Source organism: Gorilla gorilla, chromosome 11, assembly GCF_029281585.2.
Source record: "Gorilla gorilla gorilla isolate KB3781 chromosome 11, NHGRI_mGorGor1-v2.1_pri, whole genome shotgun sequence".
NCBI classification, from domain to species: Eukaryota; Metazoa; Chordata; class Mammalia; order Primates; family Hominidae; genus Gorilla; species Gorilla gorilla.
The window spans coordinates 125,303,981-125,329,343 of record NC_073235.2 but is presented as its reverse complement, the minus strand read 5'-3'; the positions used below and the strand labels follow the sequence as shown (position 1 = coordinate 125,329,343).

General features: G+C 36.6%; 1 protein-coding gene across 4 annotated transcripts in view; it reads left to right on the top strand.

Moving 5' to 3' along the window:
• Positions 1–25,363, top strand: part of FARSB (phenylalanyl-tRNA synthetase subunit beta) — an 83,875-nt gene that overhangs the window by 9,325 nt on the left and 49,187 nt on the right. For all 4 annotated transcript variants that reach the window (XM_031008582.3, XM_063695241.1, XM_055380555.2 and 1 more), the window contains exons 3-13: positions 3,799–3,953; positions 5,875–5,944; positions 7,112–7,227; positions 12,264–12,414; positions 13,498–13,606; positions 15,127–15,197; positions 16,629–16,690; positions 17,915–17,966; positions 22,030–22,091; positions 22,325–22,532; positions 23,074–23,154. In XM_031008582.3, coding sequence (XP_030864442.2) covers positions 3,799–3,953; positions 5,875–5,944; positions 7,112–7,227; positions 12,264–12,414; positions 13,498–13,606; positions 15,127–15,197; positions 16,629–16,690; positions 17,915–17,966; positions 22,030–22,091; positions 22,325–22,532; positions 23,074–23,154 — 1,137 coding nt within the window. The remainder of the gene's footprint in view (positions 1–3,798; positions 3,954–5,874; positions 5,945–7,111; positions 7,228–12,263; positions 12,415–13,497; positions 13,607–15,126; positions 15,198–16,628; positions 16,691–17,914; positions 17,967–22,029; positions 22,092–22,324; positions 22,533–23,073; positions 23,155–25,363) is intronic.

The window sequence follows — 25,363 nt, the reverse complement described above, 5'->3', positions numbered from 1 at the left end:
CAGAAGAAGTCAAGTCTGAATTTGAGCAACTTAGGTTATTTCTGCAAAATGAGCAAGAGACTGTTTTTGGGCAATTACAAGATGATGAGATGGATATTTTAGCACAACTAAATGAAAGTCTAACAAAATTTTCAGATTATACCTCCTCATTAAAATATCTACTAAAGAAGATAGACAGCATATATGTGAAGTCAGAACTGGAATTACTGGCTAATGTTAAGGATATCTATCACAGATATAAGAATTTAAAATTCCCTAAACCTTTTTTATTCAAATTAAAAGAATATGGTTACCATCTGTCTCCACAATATTGTGGCCAAAACAAAATTATCAAGCGATTTCAAGTAGATGTAATTCTAGATCCTGAAGCAGCACATCGTAAACTTATAGTCTCAGAAGATAGAAAAACTGTGCAATATGGAAATACAACACAAAACTTACCTCATAACCCAAGAAGATTTTATCTGTTCCCAGCTGTTCTGGGTTCTAAGGGATAAAATTGTGGCAGGCAGTACTGGGAAGTAGAAGTTAAAGACAAGCCTGAATGGATTCTTGGTGTCTGTAATGACTCTCCTCCCAGAAGGAGGAAGAGTCAACCAATTTTAGTACAGGATGGATTATGGGGAATTTGGTAATCTAGTCGGAATAATTATATTGTATTGGGCCATAAGGAAATTATTCTGCTGCCAAAAGTAACACCTAGTAAGATTGGCATTTTTTTAGACTGTGAAATGAATGAGGTTTCCTTTTATAATTTGAATGATAGATCTCTTCTCTGTACTTTTAATGATGATTTTACAGGAGAACTTTGGCCTTATTTTTATACTGGAACTGACTCAAAACCTCTTAAAATTTCTGCAGTAACAGATTCTGAATGAACTATTAGAAGACTCATTTTATTTTCTTTCACCTAGTAGACATAACTGAGCCAGTGAATCTAGTTTTGGCCATTCTGTATTTTGTCCAGTTTTTCTCATAAAAAAACAATATTTTTTATCTCAATTTCAGCAACTTCCAAAAAATGTGATTATGGGACCTACTTTATAAAAATTATGGGGTCAGTGACAAAGTACTTTAGAAATTCTACGGTAAAATACTTGAAAAATATATTACTGAAGAAACGTATTATGTAAGAAAATCTATTACTTTTGTAATTGCCAATAAAAGCCCAATTTTTTTCTCAAAAAAAAAAAAAGACATACTTTAATTTAAAAGATAATTTTCTGGTAGTTAGTATTATTTTTTTCCTAAGCCTTCTATCTTCACCTATTCAGTGCTTTTATAACACTACCTTAGGTGTAAAGTTAAAAAATGTTCAGGCTAAAAAATTGTACATTATCTTACCTTATTTTTCCTGCTGCCTTACTAATGTTACAGAAAGATCATCTTTGTACTAATCTATTTGTATACTTGAGAAATTGGCTGAGATTTCTGTAGTTTATAAGTTGCTATTCGTAATTTTACTACACCTCAGAATTATGTTTGAAATTATGTGATATCTAAGAGTGTTGGACTGGATGTTAGATTATTTGAGTTCTAGTTCTAACATTTACTTGCTGTGTAACTATGGACAATTACTTTGCCTGTCTGAACTCTATAGTCCAGACGAGTCTCTCTGGGCCTCCTTTTCATTTGTGAAATAAGGGGTTTGGATTATATGATCTTTATGGTTTTCTTTTTTGACTCTGAAATTTATGTGATTTTTAATTTCTGTAAGATTTTTATCAGGTAGCACTGACAAATTCAGTCTTTACATATGGTCATTGTATGAGTTGAGATGCTGAAACTGAAAGAAGATGTAAGCTTCTGTGTCTTTTTTTTTTTGCCAAGGAATTAGATCTTTTTTTACAGTAGTTCCTCCTTATCCACAGTTTTTTGCTTCCACAGTTTTGGTTACCTGCAGCAAACTGTGGTTTGAAAATAGGTGAGTATAGTACAATAAGAAATTCTGAGACAGAAAGAGACTACATTCACATTACTCTTATTATAGTATATTATTTTAATTGTTCTATTTTATTATTAGTTGTTAATCTCTTCCTGTGCCTAATTTATAAATTAAACTTTTTCATAGGTGTGTATGTATAGGAAGAAACATGGTATATGTAACGTTTAGTCCTATCCAATGTTTCAGGCATCCACTGGGGAGCTTGAAACATATCCCCTGTGGATAAGGGGGTGCTGCTGAAAAATGAATGCAGATGCCTTCATTTCTCCGGTTATTATATTATCTTCTCTGTATATAGGTCCCTCCTGAGATCTGCCATCTCCTGGGAGGTGACTCAGCTTTCTTCACTATTGAAACAGTAATTTTATTAACCCCTTTGACTGAACATTGTTTAAACTCGAATTCTTCCTCTTCTCTTTTTGCCTCTCCCCATTCCCCTTCTTTTCTTTTCCCCCTTTTTACTCCTTCCTCCTCCTCTTCATTCTCTTGTTTTTCATTTTTCATTTTCCCTAATTTTAAAAATTTGCCTCCTAAGTTTGAGATGCCCAAAGTAGATGTTTTTTGGAGCCCAGCACCACCTTGTACAGCCCCAGCATCGCATAGACTCCTGTGGTTCCTCGGGTGGGGCTTTGGCACATAATACTCAGTGGCCAGAAGTGAATTTCTCTGCATATTGTGCAAATGTGGATATAATTCTTAATTTGGACAAAAATTTGAACTACTTATATTGTGGCAGTGGGAGGGCATCATGTAAAACAAAAATCATTACATATTTTGATAGAAATCCATCAGTTATTTTAGCAGGTTGTTGTTGGTGGAAATAGTAGGAATTCTGGTTAAGTGGAGTTTCCACATAATTAAAGGGTAACATTAACAGTTGGAATACAACTTGTAATCATTTCAAGTGAAAATTTCTTAAATATATTTACAGTTCCCTGCTGTAGTAAACATACGGAATAGAGTGTAACTTCTCTGCAGTGGTTATGTTTAAGAAAATCTGTTACTCTGCTGTAGTGTGGTGCTTGAGATATTCTAAACTCTTTGCCACTGCATTAAATGTGATTCTGGTGGTGTTTCTTCTGTCATCTCTCTCTTGGTTGCCTTCATTCTGCTGCACTATCCCTTTGCTATCACTAGTTTGCTTCCCATTGCACCTATTATCCCTTCTAATTTTTACCAGTGTCTGATGGTCTGTGACTGTTTTTTGTTTTTATACTACCCCTCTCATTCTCATGTGGACTTGGGTGCCCACAGGATTTAGGTTTTAGAGTCATCCTATAAGAAGTTGTGTTTCTTTTATTTAGTGAATCATCTTTCTTTTACCCCTTTGACACTTTTGTTGTTGTTACTTTATGTTCTTGGTGATGTTTTAATTTTCTTTTAGCTTGAGATGGGAAAACTTTTTCTGTAAAGGGCCAGATAGTAAATATTTTAGGCTTTTTGGCTCTATAGTCTGTTACAACTCAGCTATTGCAGTGTGTAAGTAGCAGTAGATAATATGTAAATGAATGGGTCTGTCTGTGTTCCAATAAATCTTTATTTACAAAAACAAGTATCAGGTATGATTTGGCCAGGGGGCTATTGCTTGCTGATCCTTGTTTAGATGGATTTGTGCTTTTCTGGGGTGATTGAGGTTACCAGATATCTGAACTCAGTTAAAGCTGAAGTATTTTTCTGTCTGCTATGATTATAACACTTAATATTTTCATGTTGTTTTTGTCGTGGATATAATCCATGTTCTTGTTGTAGAAAATATGTATAATGTAGTTACTGCCTTATAGGGCTGACAACTTTTACTTTTTGAAGAGAGTTTAAATTATTTAATTTTATCATTACTTTTTGGCTTGTTTTAGACATCTGAGAAGGAAATAATAAGTAAAGAACAAGGTAATGTAAAGGCAGCAGGAGCCTCTGATGTTGTTCTTTACAAAATTGACGTCCCCGCCAATAGATATGATCTCCTGTGTCTGGAAGGATTGGTTCGAGGACTTCAGGTCTTCAAAGAAAGGTAAGGAAATATGTTCCTTAAAGACTTTGCTAGGTTGGGTTTTCTTTTCTTTCCTTGTCATTATCAGCAGCCATGTTTAAATTTCTAGGAAAAAGCTTGTAGAGGAACGTAGCTTTAGCTCTCAATAGAGGGTTGATTTGAGGAATTAGATTCATGCAGATTGTAGCCATTTGAAAATTTCCACGAAAATTTTAGTCATAGCCATTCATCTTTGAGAGCATATTTTAAAACTGGTGGTTAATGCTTTTATGGCGTCTTAAAAAATTATTTAGCAGGTGTGTGTGATTCCCCTCCGTGATCTAATTGGAATGAGTAGTTCACTGGATGTGTTAAAAGTTGAGAGGAAATGGAGAGCTAGCAATAAATACCCTTACATTGTGAGTTCTAAGGAAGCTCAGGAGTGAAGCCTCCTAACTGGAAAACCAAAGATCTTATGATGGCTCTGTGATCTTGAGCAAGTTAGTTGGCCTCTCTAGTTTCAATTTCCTAATCTATAATGAAGAAGATTTATAAGGCCCCTTCCAGCTTTTCATTTAATGAAGATAGAGGGGCTGGACATGGTGGCTCATGCCCATAATCCCAGCACTTCAGGAGGCCGAGGCTGGTGGATCACTTGAGGTCAGGAGTTCAAGACCAGCCTGGCCAACATGGTGAAACCCCGTCTCTACTAAAAATATGAAAATTAGCCAGGCATAGTGGCGTGCACCTGTAATCCCAGCTACTCAGGAGGCTGAGGCACAGAATCGTTTAAACCTGGGAGGTGGAGGTTGCAGTGAGTCGAGATTTGCACCACTGCACTCCAGCCTGGGCAGCAGAGGGAGACTCTGTTTCAAAAAAAAAAAAAAGATAGAGGATAACAAATATATACAGTGAAAAAAATGAACAGCTATTAAAAATTAATTGTTTTTATTTTTGATTACTTCTACGTTATCTGGTCAGCTGCAAAAGAATAAGAGTTCTAACTGATGGGCTAGATTCTGAAATTGTGAGGGTTTAAGTGAGTGATGGGTATTGGTGAAATGGTGATAATTAGGCATTAGGTTAAGGATGGTTAAAATTTTAGAGTTGACTCAGTTGGTTTCCTGTGGGACAATCAGATGCTTTTATTTTAGGATCAAGGATAACTCCTAAGAGTTCGTTTCCCAAACCTGCCCAGTGAGAATCTGTATTTTTACCAGTCACCTTGTGATTTTTTATGATCAGACAGAATTAGGAAAGCAACTTAAAATGTTTTCTACTTAAAGTGAGTCCATGGACCAGCAGCATCTGAATCACATGAGAACTTCCTAGAAATGCAGTCTTAGTTGCCACCCAACACCTATTAATCAGAATCTGTGGTTTAACAAACTCCCCAGTTGATTGTAAGCACATTGAAATTTGAGAAGCACTGCCTTAAAACATAGTTCCTAACTTCTCCCTATGATGAGTTCCCTAGAGATGCCTTCAAAACGCACCATTTACCAAATCTTTGTCTTCACTTATTTTATTCAGTAGGGCCAGATGGAACCAGGGAATCTGTATTTTCCATAAGCTCTGTTTCTTCCTAGAAGCTCAGAATCTCATGGTTAGAATAACTATCATAACTTAAAGGTTATCTAATCCAGTCCCTCAGCTGATGTTGAAATGCTCCTTAAACAGTTGCTCAGTTAATGGTTTGTAGCCTCTGCTGGGATGCTAGTGATAGGAAATACATTACTATGAGGCATCTTATGTCATTTTTGGACAACTTTAAATGTTAAAAAGTTTGTTAGTTTTTTTTTTTGTTTTTTTTTTTTTTAGTGTTCAGCCAAAATTTGACTTGCTGTAACTCAACCCATTGCCCTAATTCATTTTGTATACTTCCTATATACAGCATAGAATGTAATTATTTTATATAATGTCTTGATTAATTATGAGTAAATTCATTTAAATATTATTTTAGGATAAAGGCTCCAGTGTATAAACGGGTAATGCCTGATGGAAAAATCCAGAAATTGATTATCACAGAAGAGGTAATAAGGATAAATTCTTATTTTTCTTTTAAAAATTTTCTTTTGTACATGTCTGTATAAAGTGGGGAGGAAAGAGAAACAAAGCTTACTCTTTTTTTTTTTGTTTTGAGACAAGGTCTGGCTCTTTTGCCCAGACGGGAATGCAGTGGTGCAGTCTTGGCTCACTGCAACCTCTGCTTCCCAGGCTCAAGTGATCCTCCCACCTCAGCCTCCTGAGTATTTGGGAGTACAGGCACACGCCACCACACCCTGCTAGTTTTTTGTATTGTTTAGAAATGGGGTTTCACCATGTTGCCCAGGCTGGTCTCATTCCTGAGCTCAAAGGATCCTTCCCCTGCAGCTTCTTGAGTATTTGGGAGTACAGACACACGCCACCACACCCGGCTAATTTTTTGTATTTTTTAGAAATGGGTTTTCACCATGTTGCCCAGGCTGGTCTCAAATTCCTGAGCTCAAAGGATCCTTCCCCTGCAGCTTCTTGAGTATTTGGGAGTACAGGCACACGCCACCACACCCAGCTAATTTTTTGTATTTTTTAGAAATGGGGTTTCACTATGTTGCCCGGGCTGCTCTCAAATTCCTGAGCTCAAAGGATCCTTCCCCTACAGCCTCCTAAAGTGCTGGGATTATAGCTGTGAGCCTCTGTGCCTGGTCCAAAGCTTACCCTTCTAAAAAATGTGATTTTCTTTGATCATTTGCTAAAATGATTATATACTTAGCCCCTAGCCCTTAAAAAAACATTTTTTTTTAACCTAGGAATGAAAAAGAACAAAGCCTTTGCTTTCCATAAATAATTTTGGATAATAATATCCAATGCATGTTTAAAACAAATTTGAGATATAATTGTTTAAATTGTGGAACATTAATGAAATTTTAAAAGATTTTAAACTTTTCAGAGGGGTTGTTTGGTAAATATATGAATTATGAGCAAACTTTTTCTCAATTATTTAATACATTTTCAGAAATCTTACTGAAATATAAATTCTGTGAAGGTAGTGACTTTTTCTCTTGTTTACCACTTTATTACTTGTTGACTGAATAAATTAATATATACTTGTTTGAATGAAAATGTATGCCAGTGGCAAGAGTGCAGCTGCCTTCCTATTACAAGATATTACAAAGAAAAGCCTTATTGTTTGCTATCTCTAATGATATTATGAATTTCAGACAGCTAAGATACGTCCTTTTGCGGTAGCAGCAGTTCTCCGTAATATAAAGTTTACTAAAGATCGATATGACAGCTTCATTGAACTTCAGGAGAAATTACATCAGAATATTTGCAGGTTTGTGGTTGCATTTTCTTTCTTCCTTGCCTTCCCCTTTCCCTTTGTCTCCCTATCTCCTTTCCATCCTGATCCCTCTCCCTCTTCTCTCTTGCCACTTCTGCCTTCTTTCTCTCTCTCTCCTTCCTTTCTTCCTCTGCAGATTTTTTACAAATCATTTCTAAATTAATAGTATGTGACAGAATATGAGAATTTCACTTTGCTTTACCAGATACCTTTTACTGCTTGTAAATGCCATATGCATGGAGAAACAGGAGGTATATTTTGTATACTGTATAGAGAAGAATTATCTAGTCCTAGAGACTTCCCTGCTTTTTGTTGTTGTTGTTTTGGTTCAGATCAGTCGTGGATTATGCTACTAAGTATAAACCGTGGTAATGAAGTATGATATATCATTTTTAAAATGGAAGTAACATTTTGGCTTATTCTCACTTTTTGAGTGAGAGTAATTATAAATTGACAGAACTTGAGTTTAAATGACTAAATTTTACTTATTCAGTCTTTACTATGCATAATTTCCTGCACAGCTCCTTTTAGGGCAATAATCTTCACACCTGTATAATTTCTGAACTCTTAAAGGTCAGTGAAGGTAACAACGGGAATCCTTGAACAGATTTAAGTATTTCAAAATCCTAATGGAAACTGTATACTTACTGATGATGAGAAACCTCAGACTTTAGCCTAACATATTAAGCTTATTTGTGTTGGTTCTGAAATAGATCAGCATAAGTTACTGCATGTTGATCCAAAGGTATGATTGATAGTTATATATGTCTCAAATAAAAATAGAAAAAGAATTTTTATTTTTTTTTGGTGTGAGATCTGCTGCAGTTATTTGCTAATAATTGTAGTTTAGTAAACTGTAGAGCCTAGGAGGGGTTTGTGTGTATGGGATGGGCTAGGGACAGGATAGAGGGAGAACCGTAGACATTTTCTGCTGTGGTGAAAAACATCTTTGTCCATGTGGTAGTAGCAACATTTTTTTTCAGATTCCAAATAGCGTTTATTCCCAGTCCTTGTATATAAAAGAGTTTATATGTCAGCTTGCTAATATGTCATTATTAAGCAAAACAATAACAATTTAAATATAATTTCAAAATTAAGAACAAAATACAAGATTTCCGACAAGTATAGGTATAACTTAAGTGGTTAAGCCAGATTATCTGCTCTGGTTCTATTATCTGTTTATTTTAAGAAGTTATTTTAATCTAAACAGACATTTTCTTACTTAATTTAACTTTAAGCTCTGTTTTATTTGGTATTTCTGGAAATCATGAGCTTTTTCTAAGGGGAAGAATTGAACACATCCTAATACTTTGGTGTGCCAGAGTTCTTTTCTGTCAGTAAATCCTAATTAACCTCTTTAATGAGCTTTGGATGTTTACGTATTTCAAGGAATATATCGATATTGTCTAAGTTATTAAATTTATTGACAATGTTGTTCATAATGTTTCTTTATTATCCTTTTAATATCTGTGGTATCTGTAGTGATGTCACCTCTTTCATTCCTCTGTCTTCTCTCTTTTTTTTCCTTTGATCAGTGTGGCTAGAGGTTTATCAGTTTTATTGATCTTTTTGTTTGTTTGTTTGTTTTGAGACACGGTTTTTCTCTGTTGTCCAGGCTGGAGTCCGGTGGCATGATCATCTCATTGTAACTCCAGAACTCCTGTGCTCAAGTGATCCTCCTGCCTCAGCCTCCTAAGTAGCTGGGACTACAAGCATAAGCCACCACACCTGGCTAATTTTTTAATTTTTTTGTAGAGACAGGGGTCTTGCTTTATTGTCCAGGCTGGCCTTATAGGCTTTAAGTGATCTTCCTGTTTCAGCCTCCTAAAGTGCTGGGGTTACAGGCATGAACCACTCATTTTATTGATCTTTCAAAGAATGAACTTTTGGTTTCATTGATTCTTCTCTTATTTTTTCCTCTATTTTTATTGATTAAGCCTCTTTTTTAGGCTAATTAGTCCCTACTGCTGAGGCAAGACCCTTTGCCTACTATATCCATTGCTACATGAGCAGTGAAGTTTTAGTCTGTGTGAGCATGGAGCACTGTTTCCTCTAATTCCGTTGAGTAATTCTTTCCTGGCCTTGGGTAGTTTTCACAGCTGCATGTTCTGATCAATACTGAGCTCACCAGTATTCCAGTGGGACCCTCTGCATATCTTCAGAGTTCTCTCTCTGTGTAGCTCTCTGGTTTTCTCTGGGACTCTGCCCACCTTGGCCTCCCCAAACTCTCAGCTATGTCTCTTGCTCTCAGGGAGTCTCCTGGGCTCCACTGGGCCTGCTTTCCTGCCCTATAGTCAGGGCTCACCTCACTTGTTTCCTGTGTCTCAGGGATTGCTGCCCTTTATTGCCTGCTGTTAGTTGCCATAAAAACTATTGCTCCATATATTTTGCTCTTCGGTTGTTTCAGGCAAGAGTAAATCTAGTGTGTTATTCTATCTTGGCTTGAAGTGCCTAGTGAGTCTTTTACTTCAGTTATTTTACTTTTCATCTCTGCAATCCACTGCCTTTTAAAAAAAATAGTTCCTTCTTTTCTGCAGATATTTCCTCGTCTATTTATTATGTGTATGTTCTTCCATAATTCTTGAACATTTTTTAGTAGCAGCTTTAAAATCTATGTGGCAGTATCAGAATCTGGGGCATCTTAGCGTTGGTTTCTATGGACTAGTTTTGTCTGGAGTAAGAGTCATGTCTTCCATATTTCTTCTCATGTCCATTGCCTTTTGATGCATATAGAATATCATATTAGGGAAGAGTCTTGACTTTGCTAAGTTTCTCTGAAGAGTGGTTTTTGTTCTTTCAAGCAAAGACTTGAATACTTAGCTAGATTCAGACTCAGCAGTGGTTCAGTTTTCTGCTCAGTTCTTTCAGCTTTCAGTTGCTGCTCTATTGTAGCAAGACTTTGAAATTTTTACCATTATGTTAGATAAAACCTTGATTTCTGAATATTTTTAGTTTTTTCATATCTTACTATATTTAGAATGTTAATCTTTTTACTGTATATATGTTGTAAACCTTTTTTTGTGTTTTTTGACTTTTAGTTTCTTTTGGACATGTAAGGTTTTTAATTTGGGTATAGTTATCAGTCTTCCTGTATGACTTTTAGATTTTATGACCTACTTAAGAAGTGGTGTCCTGGAAGTTGACTCTACAGTTTTAAGCATATTCTTTTTTTTTTTTTTTTTTTTTGAGACGGAGTCTTGCACTCTCGCCCAGGCTGGAGTGCGCCAAGCTCTGCCTCCTGGGTTCATGCCATTCTCATGCCTCAGCCTCCCGGGTAGCTGGGACTACAGGCGCCCGCCAACCACATCCAGCTAATTTTTTGTATTTTTAGTAGAGACGGGGTTTCACCATGTTAGCCAGGATGGTCTTGATCTCCTCACCTTGTGATCTGCCTGCCTCGGCCTCCCAAAGTGCTGGGATTACAGGCGTGAGCCACCGCGCCCAGCCTAAGCATATTCTTCTATATTTTCTTTCTTTCTTTTTTTTTTTTTTTGAGACAGAGTCTCACCTTGTTGCCCAGGCTGGACTACAGTGGTGCAATCACAGCTCACTATAGCCTTGACCTTCCTGCTCAAGTGATCCTCCTACCGCAGCCTCCCAAGTAGCTGAGACCACAAGTGTGTGGCACCACAGCCAGCTAATTTTTACATTTTTTGTGGAGATGGGGTCTCACCATGTTGCCCAGGCTGGTCTTGAACTCTTGGGCTCAAGCAGTCTTGCTGCCTTGGCCTCCCAAAGTGTTGAGATTTCAGGCTTGAGCCACCTCACCTGGCCTCTATATTTTCTTTGAATAATTTTTATGGTGTCTTTTGTATGTGTGCCAGTGTGTTTGTCTTTTGCTTTTCAAAATGCTTAGGTCTTTGATTCATCTGGAGTTATGTTTTTTTGTTGCTAATTTGAAGTTGAAATTTTGGTGATGTTTTGAGGTACTGTTTTAGGATTAAGGGACCAATGTTAATATCTAAGAAGACAGACTTTCTTACCTGTGCCTTTGTCAATTATTAATTTACCTACATTTATCAAACCATGTATATTTTATCCTATGATAGTTCTGGGTTTATTATCTTCTGTAAGCATATGACTAATTGAGTAAAGTAACACTCCCTTATTGCCTGTTAGCAATCCTTTTTAACCCTATTTATTAAAGTTGTAGTTCACCAGTCCTGCAGTCCTAGAAGTTGACCAAAATTTAATATTAAGCATTTTAAACTAATTTAGTGCACATACATTTTAAACTAAAGAATGTTAAGAACACTAATTTTGACCAAGTTCCTCTTTTCAAATTGACTGTTAGAAAGCCAAACTTGTGTCCTTTCCTGGTAAGACTTAGGCCTTTAGATTCTAATTCAGAATTAACATTTCCTGGCTCGGTTTTACATCCCTACTTCTATTTCTTTCTCTCCTATTTTGTAGCTTGCTGTAATTTCCTAAAATTACCTTAAATCCTTTGTGGATAAACTGTAGAACAAGTGAAATGAATACCTTTTGAACTTTCCTTATACATTAAAGTAAACTTGAACTGTAATTCAGAACTGTTAAAATTAAAATTAAATTTTTTCCATGACTAAAGTAATGCAGCTATGTGATAAAATTTAGGAAAACATAGAAAAGCCAAAAAACCCACAATTCGATAGTTCATTCTAATTTATTAAAACATGTTTACTTGAGTATATCAAGAACAAATAGGTTAAAAGAGGTAAAGGAAATGCTAACTTTGAAGATATTCTAGAAACAATATTTGGGAAAACATAATGGCAAGGAATTTTCTTCAGCTCCTGAAATCATGTATTTCAGGTAGTTTTGTGATTTCTCAGTACTCTTAATGGTTGTGAGAATTTGTTCATTATATGCCACTAATGATGCCATGTAGTAGCAATATGCTGTTTCAGGGAAGTATCTGAAATAATTTAAAAAAATATGTAGTCTATATTTATGTTATCTTTAGAATTTCGGCTTTAGAATATTCAAATCTGTCTCATTCTCCTCCTTTCCTTTCCTCCTTCCTTCTCCCTCACCCTGTCAACAATTAGGAAAAGAGCACTGGTTGCCATTGGTACCCATGATTTGGACACTTTGTCGGGCCCATTTACTTACACTGCAAAGCGTCCTTCAGATATCAAATTCAAGCCTCTAAATAAGACCAAGGAGTATACAGCCTGTGAACTGATGAACATATACAAGGTAAATACTCTTTTTGATTATGCAGCAGTTTTGCAAAAATCATGAAATTCCATCAAAGTCAAGCCTTGCAACTAGGGAAATGTAATCAATACTTTAAAAAAATAGCAGTGTCTGGACTCCAACCTAGAGACAGTGATTCATCTGATCTAGAGTGGGACCTGAACATAGTTTTATTTTATTTATTATTAAATTTTTAACCTCTGATATGATTTCAGTGTACTGCTAGGATTGAGAACCACTGAAGTAGACCATACCACATTGTAATCTTCAATTGAAACTCATGCAAGTATAAAGAACAGTAAAACTTAGCTAGTGTTTTTTGTGGGAAATACTGTTACAAGCTGTCTATCTCCCATTATTTAAAAGTCCAGCAGCGAAAATGAATTCAGTAGTCACTTTGGATTGTATTTAACAAGTAGAAAAAATAGGTGTCGTTTAGAAAAAGCAGGGTCATCCTTGCTCTGATTTGCAAGTGACTTCTTCGTATTTATCTAAATGGTTTTGTCATGGTTTATGTTTCCTTTGAAATGATTCAGGCATACCAGTGCAAATCTGTTTTCACTCTTGAGAAATGATTCAATTGTGTTCATTGAATACTGGAATATTAATTTATATTAGAAAATCTTATAAATTTAGAGCTTTCTTTAATTTGGGTCTGTTTTAATGTTTTTCTAACTTTTCCCCTCCTTTTTTTTTTTTTTTTTTTTGAGACGGAGTTTCGCTCTTGTTGCCCAGGCTGGAGTGCAATGGCACAATCTCAGCTCACCGCAACCTCTGCCTCCCGGGTTCAAGTGATCCTCCTGCCTCAGCCTCCCGAGTAGCTGGGATTACAGGCATGTGCCACCACGCCTGGCTAATTTTGTATTTTTGGTTGAGATGGGGTTTCTCCATGTTGGTCAGGCTGGTCTCAAACTCCCAACCTCAGGTGATCCACCAGCCTCGGCCTCCCAAAGTGCTGGGATTACAGGCATGAGCCACCACACCTGGCGTTCTCTTCTTTTTTAATATTAGGTCAGTATGTGAACTATAGTGATAGAAATAAAAAAAAAACAACTAATTTTATTTGACTTAATTTGTTTTCAGACTGACAATCACCTGAAACATTATTTACATATCATTGAAAACAAACCCCTGTATCCAGTTATCTATGATAGCAATGGTGTCGTCCTTTCAATGCCTCCCATCATCAATGGTGAGTTATTTTATAAGCATCACAGATCTTTGCTGTTTCCTTTTAATCTTCAGCATTTCTGTAGAATTCTCAATAGACTTGGCTGAATCAAATTCAAATAACTCATAATCTGAGTATCTCAGGTCTTTTGTAGATTCTAATCATTCTTTTCATTCATTTATTCAACAACATTTTATTGGTGATTCTTATGTAACTTATGCTCATACATTTATAAATATTTTCTGATGCTAGGTTTTGGATTCTGTTATGTTTCTTCAAAGGTTATTGTGTTTTGGTTTTAGCAGGTAATTCACTTGGTTAAACTCATAGTCAAACTCTGTCATGTCTGTAGTTTTTTTTCTTTTGTTTTTTTTTTTGTTGTTGTTGTTTTTGTTTTGTTTTTGAGACAGGCTCTTGCTCTGTCACCCAGGCTGGAGTGCAATGGTGCAGTCATGGCTCACTGCAACCTTAAACTCCTGGGCTCAAAGATTCTCCCACCTTGGCCTCCCAAAGCCCTGGGATTATAAATGTGAGCTGCCGTGCCTGGCCTTGCCTAGTTATATAGTTAAACAAAAACTTTTAATTTAAATTTTGCCCTCTTAATTCCTTTCTGAAGGCTATTTTTATGAGGCAGTTTGAATGTATTTACGAAACTTAATGATGTCTGAGACATAGATGTTTGCCTTTCTGGAGGTAAGAAGGAGGCTTGGCTGATTTGCTATGAGAAGGAGAAGCTTCTTCTCAAGATCTTGGACCCTAGTAGTTACAGTGGTTAAGAACATGGGCCCCAGAGTTAACCAGATCTAGACACAAATCCTAGCCTTGCTGCTCATGATCATGGTCAAATAGTTTAATCTCTCTGAATTTAGTTTCTTGCCAGCAATTACATCATGGGATTGTGGTAAAGATTAGAGGAGACAACCTATGTTAAGAGCTTGGCATAGCACCTGACACATTGTATGCATTCAGTAAAGGCCTGTTAATTATTTTATTTTTATTCTTCAACTTGCAGTAGGAGCTTTAAATATAAGTTGTTTATCCCTTTGCTCTTAAGATGTGAGGTTTTTTTTTTTTTTGATTTTTTTTTTTGAGACAGAGATTTGCTTTTGTTGCCCAGGCTGGAGTGCAATGGCACACTCTCGTGCCATTGCACCATGTCGTGCCATTGCACCATGTCGTGCCATTGCACCATCTCAGCTCACCACAACCTCCACCTCCCGGGTTCAAGGGATTCTCCTGCCTGAGCCTCCCAAGTAAGTGGGATTACAGGCATGCGCCACCACGCCTGGCTAATTTTGTATTTTTAGTAGAGAAGGAGTGTCTCTGTGTTAGTTAGGCTGGCCTTAAACTCCTGACCTCAGGTGATCCGCCCACTTTGGCCTCCCAGAGTGCTGGTGGGTGTGAGCCACCATCCCTGGCCAAGGTGTTAGTTTTTAATATGTTTTACATTTAAAATGTAGTTTCTGTTTTGTTGAGCTTAATAGTGCACTTCTATTTCTGAAATTAGTTATTTTGATGTTATTCTTTTGTGTTCATTGCAGGGGATCATTCCAGAATAACAGTAAATACTAGAAATATTTTTATTGAATGCACGGGAACTGACTTTACTAAGGTAAGTAAAACTTTTACTCAATTTTTGTATGATCAGATGGGATAGATTTTATTTCCGGACCAAGACTAAGTGGCTAAAATTTAAAATATGTGCATTTTGTAGGTGGGAACATATTTTAGAAATTTAGACAATTAAAAAGATAGAGATATTCTACACTTTGGTTATGGTGCTTTCATTAATTCGACAAATGTTTAGTGAGCACCAAATGTCTTTCCAGTGCCAAGAATTTAATAATGAGTTACATGTTTCTTCTCTTCAAAGAACTCCTAGGGGGAGAGTTAGTCATATACATAACTATAAAACACAAAATGGAATGAGTACTATAGCGAAATCCATATAAATTGTTTATCTAGTTGACTTAATTTATATGCGGAGTAATTTGGTACCTTTGTGTACTTGGTGAAATCTTAAAAAAAAAAAAAGAACTGGCGATGAAGAAGCTTTATTTAGTAAATTGATAGATGGTTGGTTTATGCACACAAAATTATCTAGAATATAATTCTTCACCCACTTTGAGTCAGTTCATCTATTGGAATGGATTGCTATGAAAGCTTTTTCTATGACATATGACTTCTTTACATATGTTAAATGAGGTGGCAGTTAAACAATTTAAAAAAGGTAACCTCAAATGGCAGGAGAAGGCTGGAGTATAGAAGTAGGGCAAATAAATGGTATTCATGTACATCTTATAGGATTAGAGACCATTGTAAGGTATTTCCTTTATAACTTTTAGGTACTCCTTGCCTTCAGAAATATTGTCAGGGTAGTACAGCTTTTAATATTAATTTTTTAAAAAATTTAATTCGTGCATTTACAGACCTTGAATGTCTTTCCTGAAGCCTGTATATATAGGAGTGAAATATTTATATAAGAGTAAAGCATATATTCCAATAAGGTCACGGTATTTTTTTTCTAAGAATTTTTTTTGAAATAGAAAAATTATTTAACAAATCTATATGGTGTTTACTACATGCCAATGTATTTAATCTTTGTAAGAACCAGACAAGATAGGAATTTTCATTATCTCCTTAACAGGTAAGAAAAGTGGTTTGCCTAGTGTCATACTGTTAATAAGTGCTTGAGCCAGGATTCAAGCAGTCTGGCTTCAGAGACTTAGGAGATTGTTAAGATTTATTCCAGTAATTAGCCATTTGTCTCTGTTGAAGCCCAGTGAACCTGAGGTTGAGGGTGGGGGAAACGAAACGATTTGTCTCAGTCATGGATTATAACTGTCAGAGAACTGCGTAAATGCAGAACACCTGAAGATAAGGCTAGGCCTACTCATGTTTTTATTCCACTTCCTTTCTTAAAATGTATACGTAAAGGTCCATTAGATGTGAGGACACAATTATATTGAATATTAATTCATTTCCATCTGAGTGAAGAGAATATATTTATAGATTACTATATTTGTTTTTCTTTTCTTTGCAGGCAAAAATAGTTCTTGATATTATTGTCACCATGTTCAGTGAATATTGTGAGAATCAATTTACGTAAGTTCATCCAGCACCTTTATTGATGGCCCATTGTTCTGAAGGCAAGGCTTTGTGCTAAATGTAAAGATAGGCCAGGTGCGGTGGCTCACACCTATAATCTCAGCACTTTGGGAGGCTGAGGCGGGAGGATTGCTTGAGCCCAGGGGTTCAAGACCAGCCTGGGCAACACAAGAAGACGCCATATCTACAAAAAATTAAAAAGTTACTTGGGTTTGGTGGCCTGTGCCTGTAGTCCTAGCTATTGGGGAGACTGAGGCAGGAGGATTGCTTGAGTCTGGGAGGTCGAGGCTGCTGTGAGCTATGTTTGTGCCACTGCACTTGAGACTGGGTCACAGAATGAGACACTGTCTTTAAAAAAATGAATGAATAAACAAATATAAAGACTAAAAATGTGGTTCCTATAACTAGAACATATAATCTGTTCAGGGAGATAAGACATACGCATAAATATTGGATAAAGTCATAAGCATTAAGTACTTTAAAAAGTTTTGGTGATATTCTGGCTGTTTGTAAGGGCAAGTTACTGCCAGCTGATACAATCTGAGAAGGCTTCATGGAGGCAATGAAATTTAAGCTGTGTTTGGGGATCATTGGATTTGAGAATATATAGATGGAGGAACAGCAAAAGAGCAGCTAAACAGAGGTAGAGAAGCATATATAAGAGCAAAGCATGTATCCCATGTCGGTAAGATTACTGTATTTTTTCCAAAGCATATTTTTAGTTTAAAAAACTATTTAACAAATCTATGTGGTCCTTAGTACTAGCATCATAGTTTATTCTAGAATATTAATATAATTGAAAATAAATATATAACTGTAGAAAGCATGATTGAAATTATATGGGCAGTATCAGTTTTTTTTCAATTGATTTTCATTTCAGTGATTCTGTCAGTTTTATTATGTAACACACTGCCCTAGTAAAGCCTAGAATGTGTGTGTCAGTATTGGCAAGGAGTCCCTGTCAGATGCATGCTTTGCAGTACTGGAAAATAAACCTTTCAAGTAGGTGGTGCCTGAAAAGGACATCGGAGCCCTAGGAGATGAAACAGTAGAGTATTATTGTTTATGGCAAGATCAATCCAAACAGTGTTGGAATGCGATAGATGGAATATGTTGAGGCTGTAGTTGTAGCCCAAATGAAAGATTTGATAACCATACACATGTCTGTAATTTATGGCACATTTTTTTCTGAAGTATTTTATTTCTGGCTTTTGTTTTCAGGGTCGAAGCTGCTGAAGTGGTTTTTCCTAATGGAAAATCACATACCTTTCCAGTAAGTGCTTAAGAAATGACTTCATGATTATGACAACAATGCTAATAATAATGGCTATAGAGCACTCATGTTCTGTCTGTCTATCCATCCCCTACCTACCCACCCGTGTGCCAGGCGCTATACTATGTGCATTACATGGATTTAGTCCTCACCATAATCCTGTGAGGGTAGGTGCTCTTATTAAGCTTTTTCCAGATGGAGTCCCTGAGACCTTGAGATGTTAAATACCTTGCTTATTATTTTTAAGTGGTAGAGCTAGGATCTAAATTCAGACAGTTTGACAGCAGCTGTAAACACAACATTATACAACAACATTGTGTGGTCATAATTCCTATGATTTATTCTATTAACTAGTTAACTGAGTAGTTTTTTAAAAAATGTTTTTATTCTTTAATTGGCACATAATAATTGTACATATTTATGGGGTACGGTGTGATGTTTCTATACATGTATATAATATGTATTGATCAAATCATGGTAGTTGGCATATCCATCATATCAGACATTTATTATTTTGTTGTGTTGGGAACATTCGTAGTCTGCTCCTCTATATTTGAAAATATACAATAAATTGTTGTTAATTATTTTGTAGCATCCTACAGTGCTGTAGAACAATAGAACTTATTAAATAAGTAATTTATAGTCTCACTCCTTTTAAGATTACTCAGCCCTCCGAACATAGTCTGTTCACACTTGCATTAACAGTTGCTGAAGGCCATCACTGTAACTAATAAATAATTTCAAATGTATTATTAAGACTAATTTAGTAGTAACCACATAGTTATTGTCAAGACATAAGATCTTGGTAAAAAATCTAAACCAGTATTATTCTTGGGTGGTTTTGTCCCCAAGGGACTTGACATAAAGATGACTGTTCTAAAACATAACAGTATCACAGTCACTTCGTGGTTCTCATTCAGTGAGAGCATTCTTTGAGGAGCTTTTTCTTCCCCTTTGAATCTTTCACTATTCCCTTGCCATTTATGAAGTAAATCACAGCCTGAAATAGTTTCTGCTATTTAAATAGCTTTTACAGTAGAGGAAACCTGCTAAGATCAAAACCTCCCCATTCCGGAAGACATTAACATTTAGCATCATATTTTATTCTAGAGTGTTAATTATACTTCAAAAGAAACATAACTGTATGAAGCATAACTGAAATTATATAGGCAATATTAGTTTTTAAAAGTTGATTTGGATTTAAGTGTCTATTGTCAGTTAGCTTTTGTTATTTAACAAACTACCCCCAAGACTTAGTGGCTTAAAACAACAACCATTTATTTATCTCATGATTCTTTTGGTCAATAGGGTGGTTTTCCTGGTCTGAGCAAGTTTGGCTAATCTCTGCTGGGCTTACCCATATGTAGTCAGTTGACTGGTTGGCTAGCAACTGGATGATCTGGGATGGCCTCACTCATGTCTGCTTCTTGGCAGTGGGGTCAACAACTCACATGTCCCTCATCATATAGCAGGCTAGCTTGGGCTTTTTGACTTGGGGTTGGTTGCAGGGTTCCTGGCAGCAAGAGAGCATGCCCAGTGCCCAGGCATTTTTCAAACATTATTCTGTTGGCCAAAGCCAGTCATTTGGCTAGATTTGACAGGTGGAGAAATAGATGTCATCTCCTGATAGGAAGATTGGCAGTGTCAAATTGCAAGGCCATGGATACAGAGAGGGAAGAAATTTGTGGCCATTTTTGCAGTTTATGACAGTAGCAATTGGGATTAGCTGGACATAGGCTTTTTAGATGGCTTTAAAATAATGCCAGAGAAAAGTTTCTTTTTCTTCTTCTTCTTCTTTTTTTTTTTTTTGAGATGGAGTCTCCCTCTGTCGCCAAGGCTGGAGTGCAGTGGTGCGATCTCGGCTCACTGCAAGCTCTGCCTCCTGGGTTCACGCCATTCTCCTGCGTTAGTCTCCCAAGTAGCTGGGACTACAGGCGCCCGTCACCACGCCCGGCTAATTTTTTTTTGTATTTTTAGTAGAGATGGGGTTTCACCATGTTAGAGAAGATGGTCTTGATCTCCTGACCTTGTGATCCGCCCACTTTGGCCTCCCAAAGTGCTGGGATTACAGGTGTGAGCCACCACGTCCAGCCTCTTTTCAATATGATGATTTGTCAAGTGTTAATAAAAGTGATTATATATTTTTGGGAAGAAAAGGAGAAATATATTTTAATATTTGGTTCACTCTTCTCCTCATATGGATAATCCCTTAAAATCATTTATTTGTAATATAGAGACCTTTTGTAAATTTGAAATGGTGGGCTTTCTGAAAAGGAGTACTGCATGAGTGTTTTGGCATTTGTTCATTTATTTCCTCCTAAACTTAAATTAGAACAGCTTTTCTTAGGGAAGGATCCTCTGGGGGAAACTGATTCTTTCTCACATGAAATAGCATATTTTCTCAAACTCTGAAAATTTTTTTTCTTGTGTTTTGTTATTTCATAGAAAAAAATAAAGTTTTAAAATAAGAGAACTAGAGGAGATAAGTTGTCAGTAGTCAGACTAATGGTTAATGGTGTGTACTTTGGAATTAGGTTGTCCTAATTTATTAATTCATTAATTTGTTCATTAGTTACTTCTTTTTTTTTTTTTTTGAGATGGAGTCTCGCTCTGTTACCCAGGCTGGAGTGCAGTAGCGTCAGCTCACTGCAACCTCCACCTCCTGGGTTCAAGCGATTCTCCTGCCTCAGCCTCCCAAGTAGCTGGGATCACAGACTTGTGCCACCATGCCCAGCCAACTTTTTTGTATTTTTAGTAGAGATGGGGTTTCACTACATTGGCCAGGCTGGTCTCGAACTCCTGACCTCAGGTGATCCACCCACCTCGGCCTCCCAAAGTGTTGGGATTACAGGCGTGAGCCACCACGCCCAGCCATTTGTTACTTCTTGTATGCATGCGTTCACTTATTAAATACATATACCAAATGCTTATTATCTGATAATCATTTTCTAAGCACTGGGCATATAGCAGCACTTGGACTTGGCAGTTCACTATTCTGACCTGGAACTAGTTATTCAGCTAAAATTCAAATTCCTTACCTGTCAAATGAGAATACTAATAGCATCTGTTGTGAGGATTAAGTAAGATTATCTTTAAAATGCATCTTGTACTGTTCAGCTCATAATAACTATTTAGGTCATAGTAACTATTGAGAAAAGTTATTATTACTTTGCAATCTTCACCTTGTGCCTCCCAAACCCTGCAGTGCATTCTCATCACTTGGGGATCTTGAAAACGTGCAGATTGGGCTTCAGTAGCTCTGGTGTCACTGCCGCTAGCTATCAAGACCTGCAGTCAGCCTTTCTCACGAGCACTCAGGTGATGCTGGTGCTTCTGCTCTGAGGACTGCATTTTGAGTAGCAAGGTTCCAGACCATTGCCCTTACTTGAATCAAAACAGGTTTTAAAATCTATGGCCTTTTTGCTAGTGGCATGTTATACTTTTGAGAGTGAATGAGTGATAAGAAATATTCATAAGGACATTTCCAAAGGTGTTGAAAAGCCTGGGATTTATGTGTTTGTGTTCTCACCTCACTAATACGGTGGAGTTATGTACTGTTTGAAGGAGACTGAGTACCAAATTCATCATTGCATTTCTCCACCTGGAAATGGTAAGAAAGGAATATCTTCATCATGCTCTTAGACTTAGTATGATGGACACTGTGACATTGGAATTATTCTTTCTTGGTCATATCCATCTGCTTGCATAGGACGAGACTAAAAATCTTTAGCAGGATATATAAACGTCTTTGGAATGATGTAGCACAACAGTGTTTTACTGTGGGGAATGGGGATTGACTATCTGAAAGGGAAAATTGTCTGGCATTTTATATTATTTCCAGGCAGTGCAAACTGTCTAGCAAGTAGAATGTTCATATATGAATCTAATGTAGCAAATTTATTCCTCATAATACTGTTTTTGAAACATCAAGTTTATTCTCAGTGTGTGGCTCTAATGACAATTTCTTGGGAATGTAATAGAACTGCAATAATGACTAATGGAAAAGAGTCTAAAGCTGTATCTGATGGGAAATGATTTACTTTTTAAACTCTTTCTATTTAAGGAATTAGCTTACCGAAAGGAGATGGTGAGAGCTGACCTAATTAACAAAAAAGTTGGAATCAGGTATGCTCTGAAAACTTCACTTAATTCAAGAACAAAATACACGTATGACTAATTTTTGTTTGCGATCCTTCAGAGTCGGTTAAGGAATGATAAAACATCAGTTAAGATATCTGGTTTCTGATAGAACTCAAAAAGAAAGGTTACTGTTTCAGCTAGTAGCATATGTTGAAACACAATGTAAACATTAAAAAAATAATCCAATGAAGTTTATGGTTTGTTCATTCCTTTTTCAGAGAAACTCCAGAAAATCTTGCCAAACTTCTGACCAGGATGTATTTAAAATCAGAAGTCATAGGTGATGGGAATCAGATTGAGATTGAAATCCCTCCAACCAGAGCTGACATTATCCATGCATGTGATATTGTAGAAGATGCAGCTATTGCTTATGGATATAACAACATTCAGATGACTCTCCCGAAAACTTACACCATAGCTAATCAAGTAAGATTTCACCCTTAAATAAACACTCCTTATTGTTAGAAACTGATTATTTAATGCCAGGAAGGCTTCGAGAAAACAGAACGTAGGAATCAAGCAGTATTTGGACATGCTCTGCAATGAGAGGCATTTGCTATGGAGAGGATACAAAACAGATGCCCAAATGATTAGAGTAAGTTGAAAACCTGTGATGACTAGTTCTTTGAAGAAAGACAGGTTTTGAGTTTGGAGCCCTTGTTGAATCTCTCAGAGATTCATTTTCTCAACTTGGGCCTGAAGGCAGAAGCTGTGTGTGGGAGGGATGGAAGTGGGGGTGGTTTGTACATCTGTGTAGGAGCAGAGGGGTGGCAGAGCGGTGGGGAGGGAGGAGGTAATATTGGTAGGGAAATAGTGGCATTAGCAGTACGTTAGTAAGGGTGAAAAGGTTTTTAATCTTTTAAACATTTTTATTTAAAAAAGTTTTAATGGCATGTTCTGTATAAATCTCCCTTTTAAAAAACAAGAAATAATTGAGGTGAAATCAAGTGGATGCTTTTTTTTTCAGTTTCCTCTTAATAAGCTCACTGAACTTCTCAGACATGACATGGCAGCCGCTGGCTTCACTGAAGCACTTACCTTTGCCCTGGTATGTCTTACATGCTTTTTCTGCCCAGATGATTATTTACTTAGACTCTCTGAATTATTTATTCTATGATGCTTTATAAGAATTTATAAAATCTAGACTGTTAGAACTTCCAGATTCTGGAAGAATAACTTTGTTACTTGAGATTATACAATTCCTGGTAAAGTAATGTTGAAGCTTTTGTTTTTACAGCCACAAAAGAAAATGAAGGCCTAGAAAAAAATACCTTAAATGAGAGATGACAAAGTATTTTATAGTTTCATGTGAGTGTTGAGAGTTCACAATGTATTTCATAACCAAATTTATTAAGTTAGAATATTTGGTCTTAATTTGGTTATGGCTGTGCCCACTAGATGCCGTCCTGGGTAAAGGCTTGTGGACTGTTCCACATTAAATTAATTTCTTTGTCTTTGAACATGTTCACAAACATTTGCTTTGAGTTGAAAAGCTGACATAAAAGGCCTAAATCAGGAAATGACTTTTATTACAAAATCAGAAGGAAATTTCCCTCCCCCACCAGATTGACCATTTGAAAGAATAAAATGTGTATGCAATTTGTAGTTCCGTTTTTCCCTCTTGCTGAGCATTTCTGCGGTGCCTGCAATGTAGTTCTTGAGTATTCAAGTATGTTTAATCTGTGAGGGGAAAGGAAGCTACTTCTTTTTCTCCCCTGCAACTTAGCCCTAGCTCTGAAATTCTCAATATTTTAGAGTATTTAAGGGACTCTACTTCTAGTTTGCTTAATATTTTGATTTTTCTGATTCAGGAGTCATTCATTCAACATTTGTTGAGCATTTATTATATGTCAGGCACTGCACCAATGAGGAAGCCTGAGGCTGAGAGAGGATAAGTACGTAGCACATTTTACACGGACAGCAGGAGAACTGCTGTGTTCCAGGCCACCATACCTGCATGATCTCATTATATCATGAGCAGGGTCCTGACCTTTGGCCTCCTAGAACAGTGCTTTTCCATGGTCTCATACCGTGTACACTAGGTCTGTAATGCCATGTCATTCATCTTTGCACATATATATACACACATTTGTAGTTGTGAGCATCCAGGATTTCATATAAAATGAAGTACCAAAAATAACATTGAAAAATATATTTTTATTTTTTAAAACATATGAGTGTCATAGGAATATATCTTATTTTAAAGGACTCATACTTTAACCATGTAGATTAAACCATAACAGTTCTCTTTCCCACTTCGAATCCTCTTTTCCTCCCCAGAAACAACTGCTGTTAAAACTTGGGTATGCATTTTTCCCTGCCCTTTTATATTAGTGGTGCCAGTTTGAAAAAAGTTACTTATTACTTTATCCTTTTTATACTTATACTTTATACTTATTACAATATCCATTGCCAGTTTGATTTTGTGACCTTGGAGCCTCACGTGTCTTCGAAGGAGCACAGAGGCCGAGTCTTGACTAGTGGCTGCTCTGCAGGGAATGTTTACCCTGTGCCAAGGGCTTTGTGTACATGATTCCATTTCTTCTCAGTATACTCCTGTGAAGTGGGCATTCCTGTCTTTTACAGCAGTTAATTTAAGTAACTTGTCCTACGCCATGGCTGTGGATCAGGGATTCCCGCCCATGCCTGTCTGCATCCAAGGCCTGTGACTGAACTGTCACACTAGGGATGTTAGAAACAGTCTGTTTAGCTGTCCAAAGTCACTTTAATACATTCAATGTTTATCACTGGGGGGAAGAGAAAGGAGTGAGCTCCTAGAGGGTTTCAGATTTGTACTAAATTTTCCTGTAGGAATTTCAACATTAAAGATGTTTATAAAGATGTTTATAGGCAAGCCTAAGCATCGCTGAGCAAAGATGGTCTATGTTGTTAAATCCAGTTTTGCACAAGAGTAACAGCCATTTTTTTTTTCTGAAGCCTAGTCTCTGACTTTCCAAGTGTAAATAATTCACATTTCATCATATTGATTTTTGCTATATCTGCATAGTAGTTGTAATATTTTCTTTTAAATTGGCTCACTTTTAAGTTGGCTTATGTACTTCAGCCTTGTTATAGGAATAATATCTGTAAAAACTATAAGGTTCATTTACTTGTTGTATTTTTCTAACACATTAAAATAAACACATAAATATTAACATTAAAAAAAGTTCCTGGCAGGCATGGTGGCTCATGCCTGTAATCCCAGCACTTTGGAAGGCCGAGGCGGGCGGATCACTTGAGGCTACAAGTTCAAGACC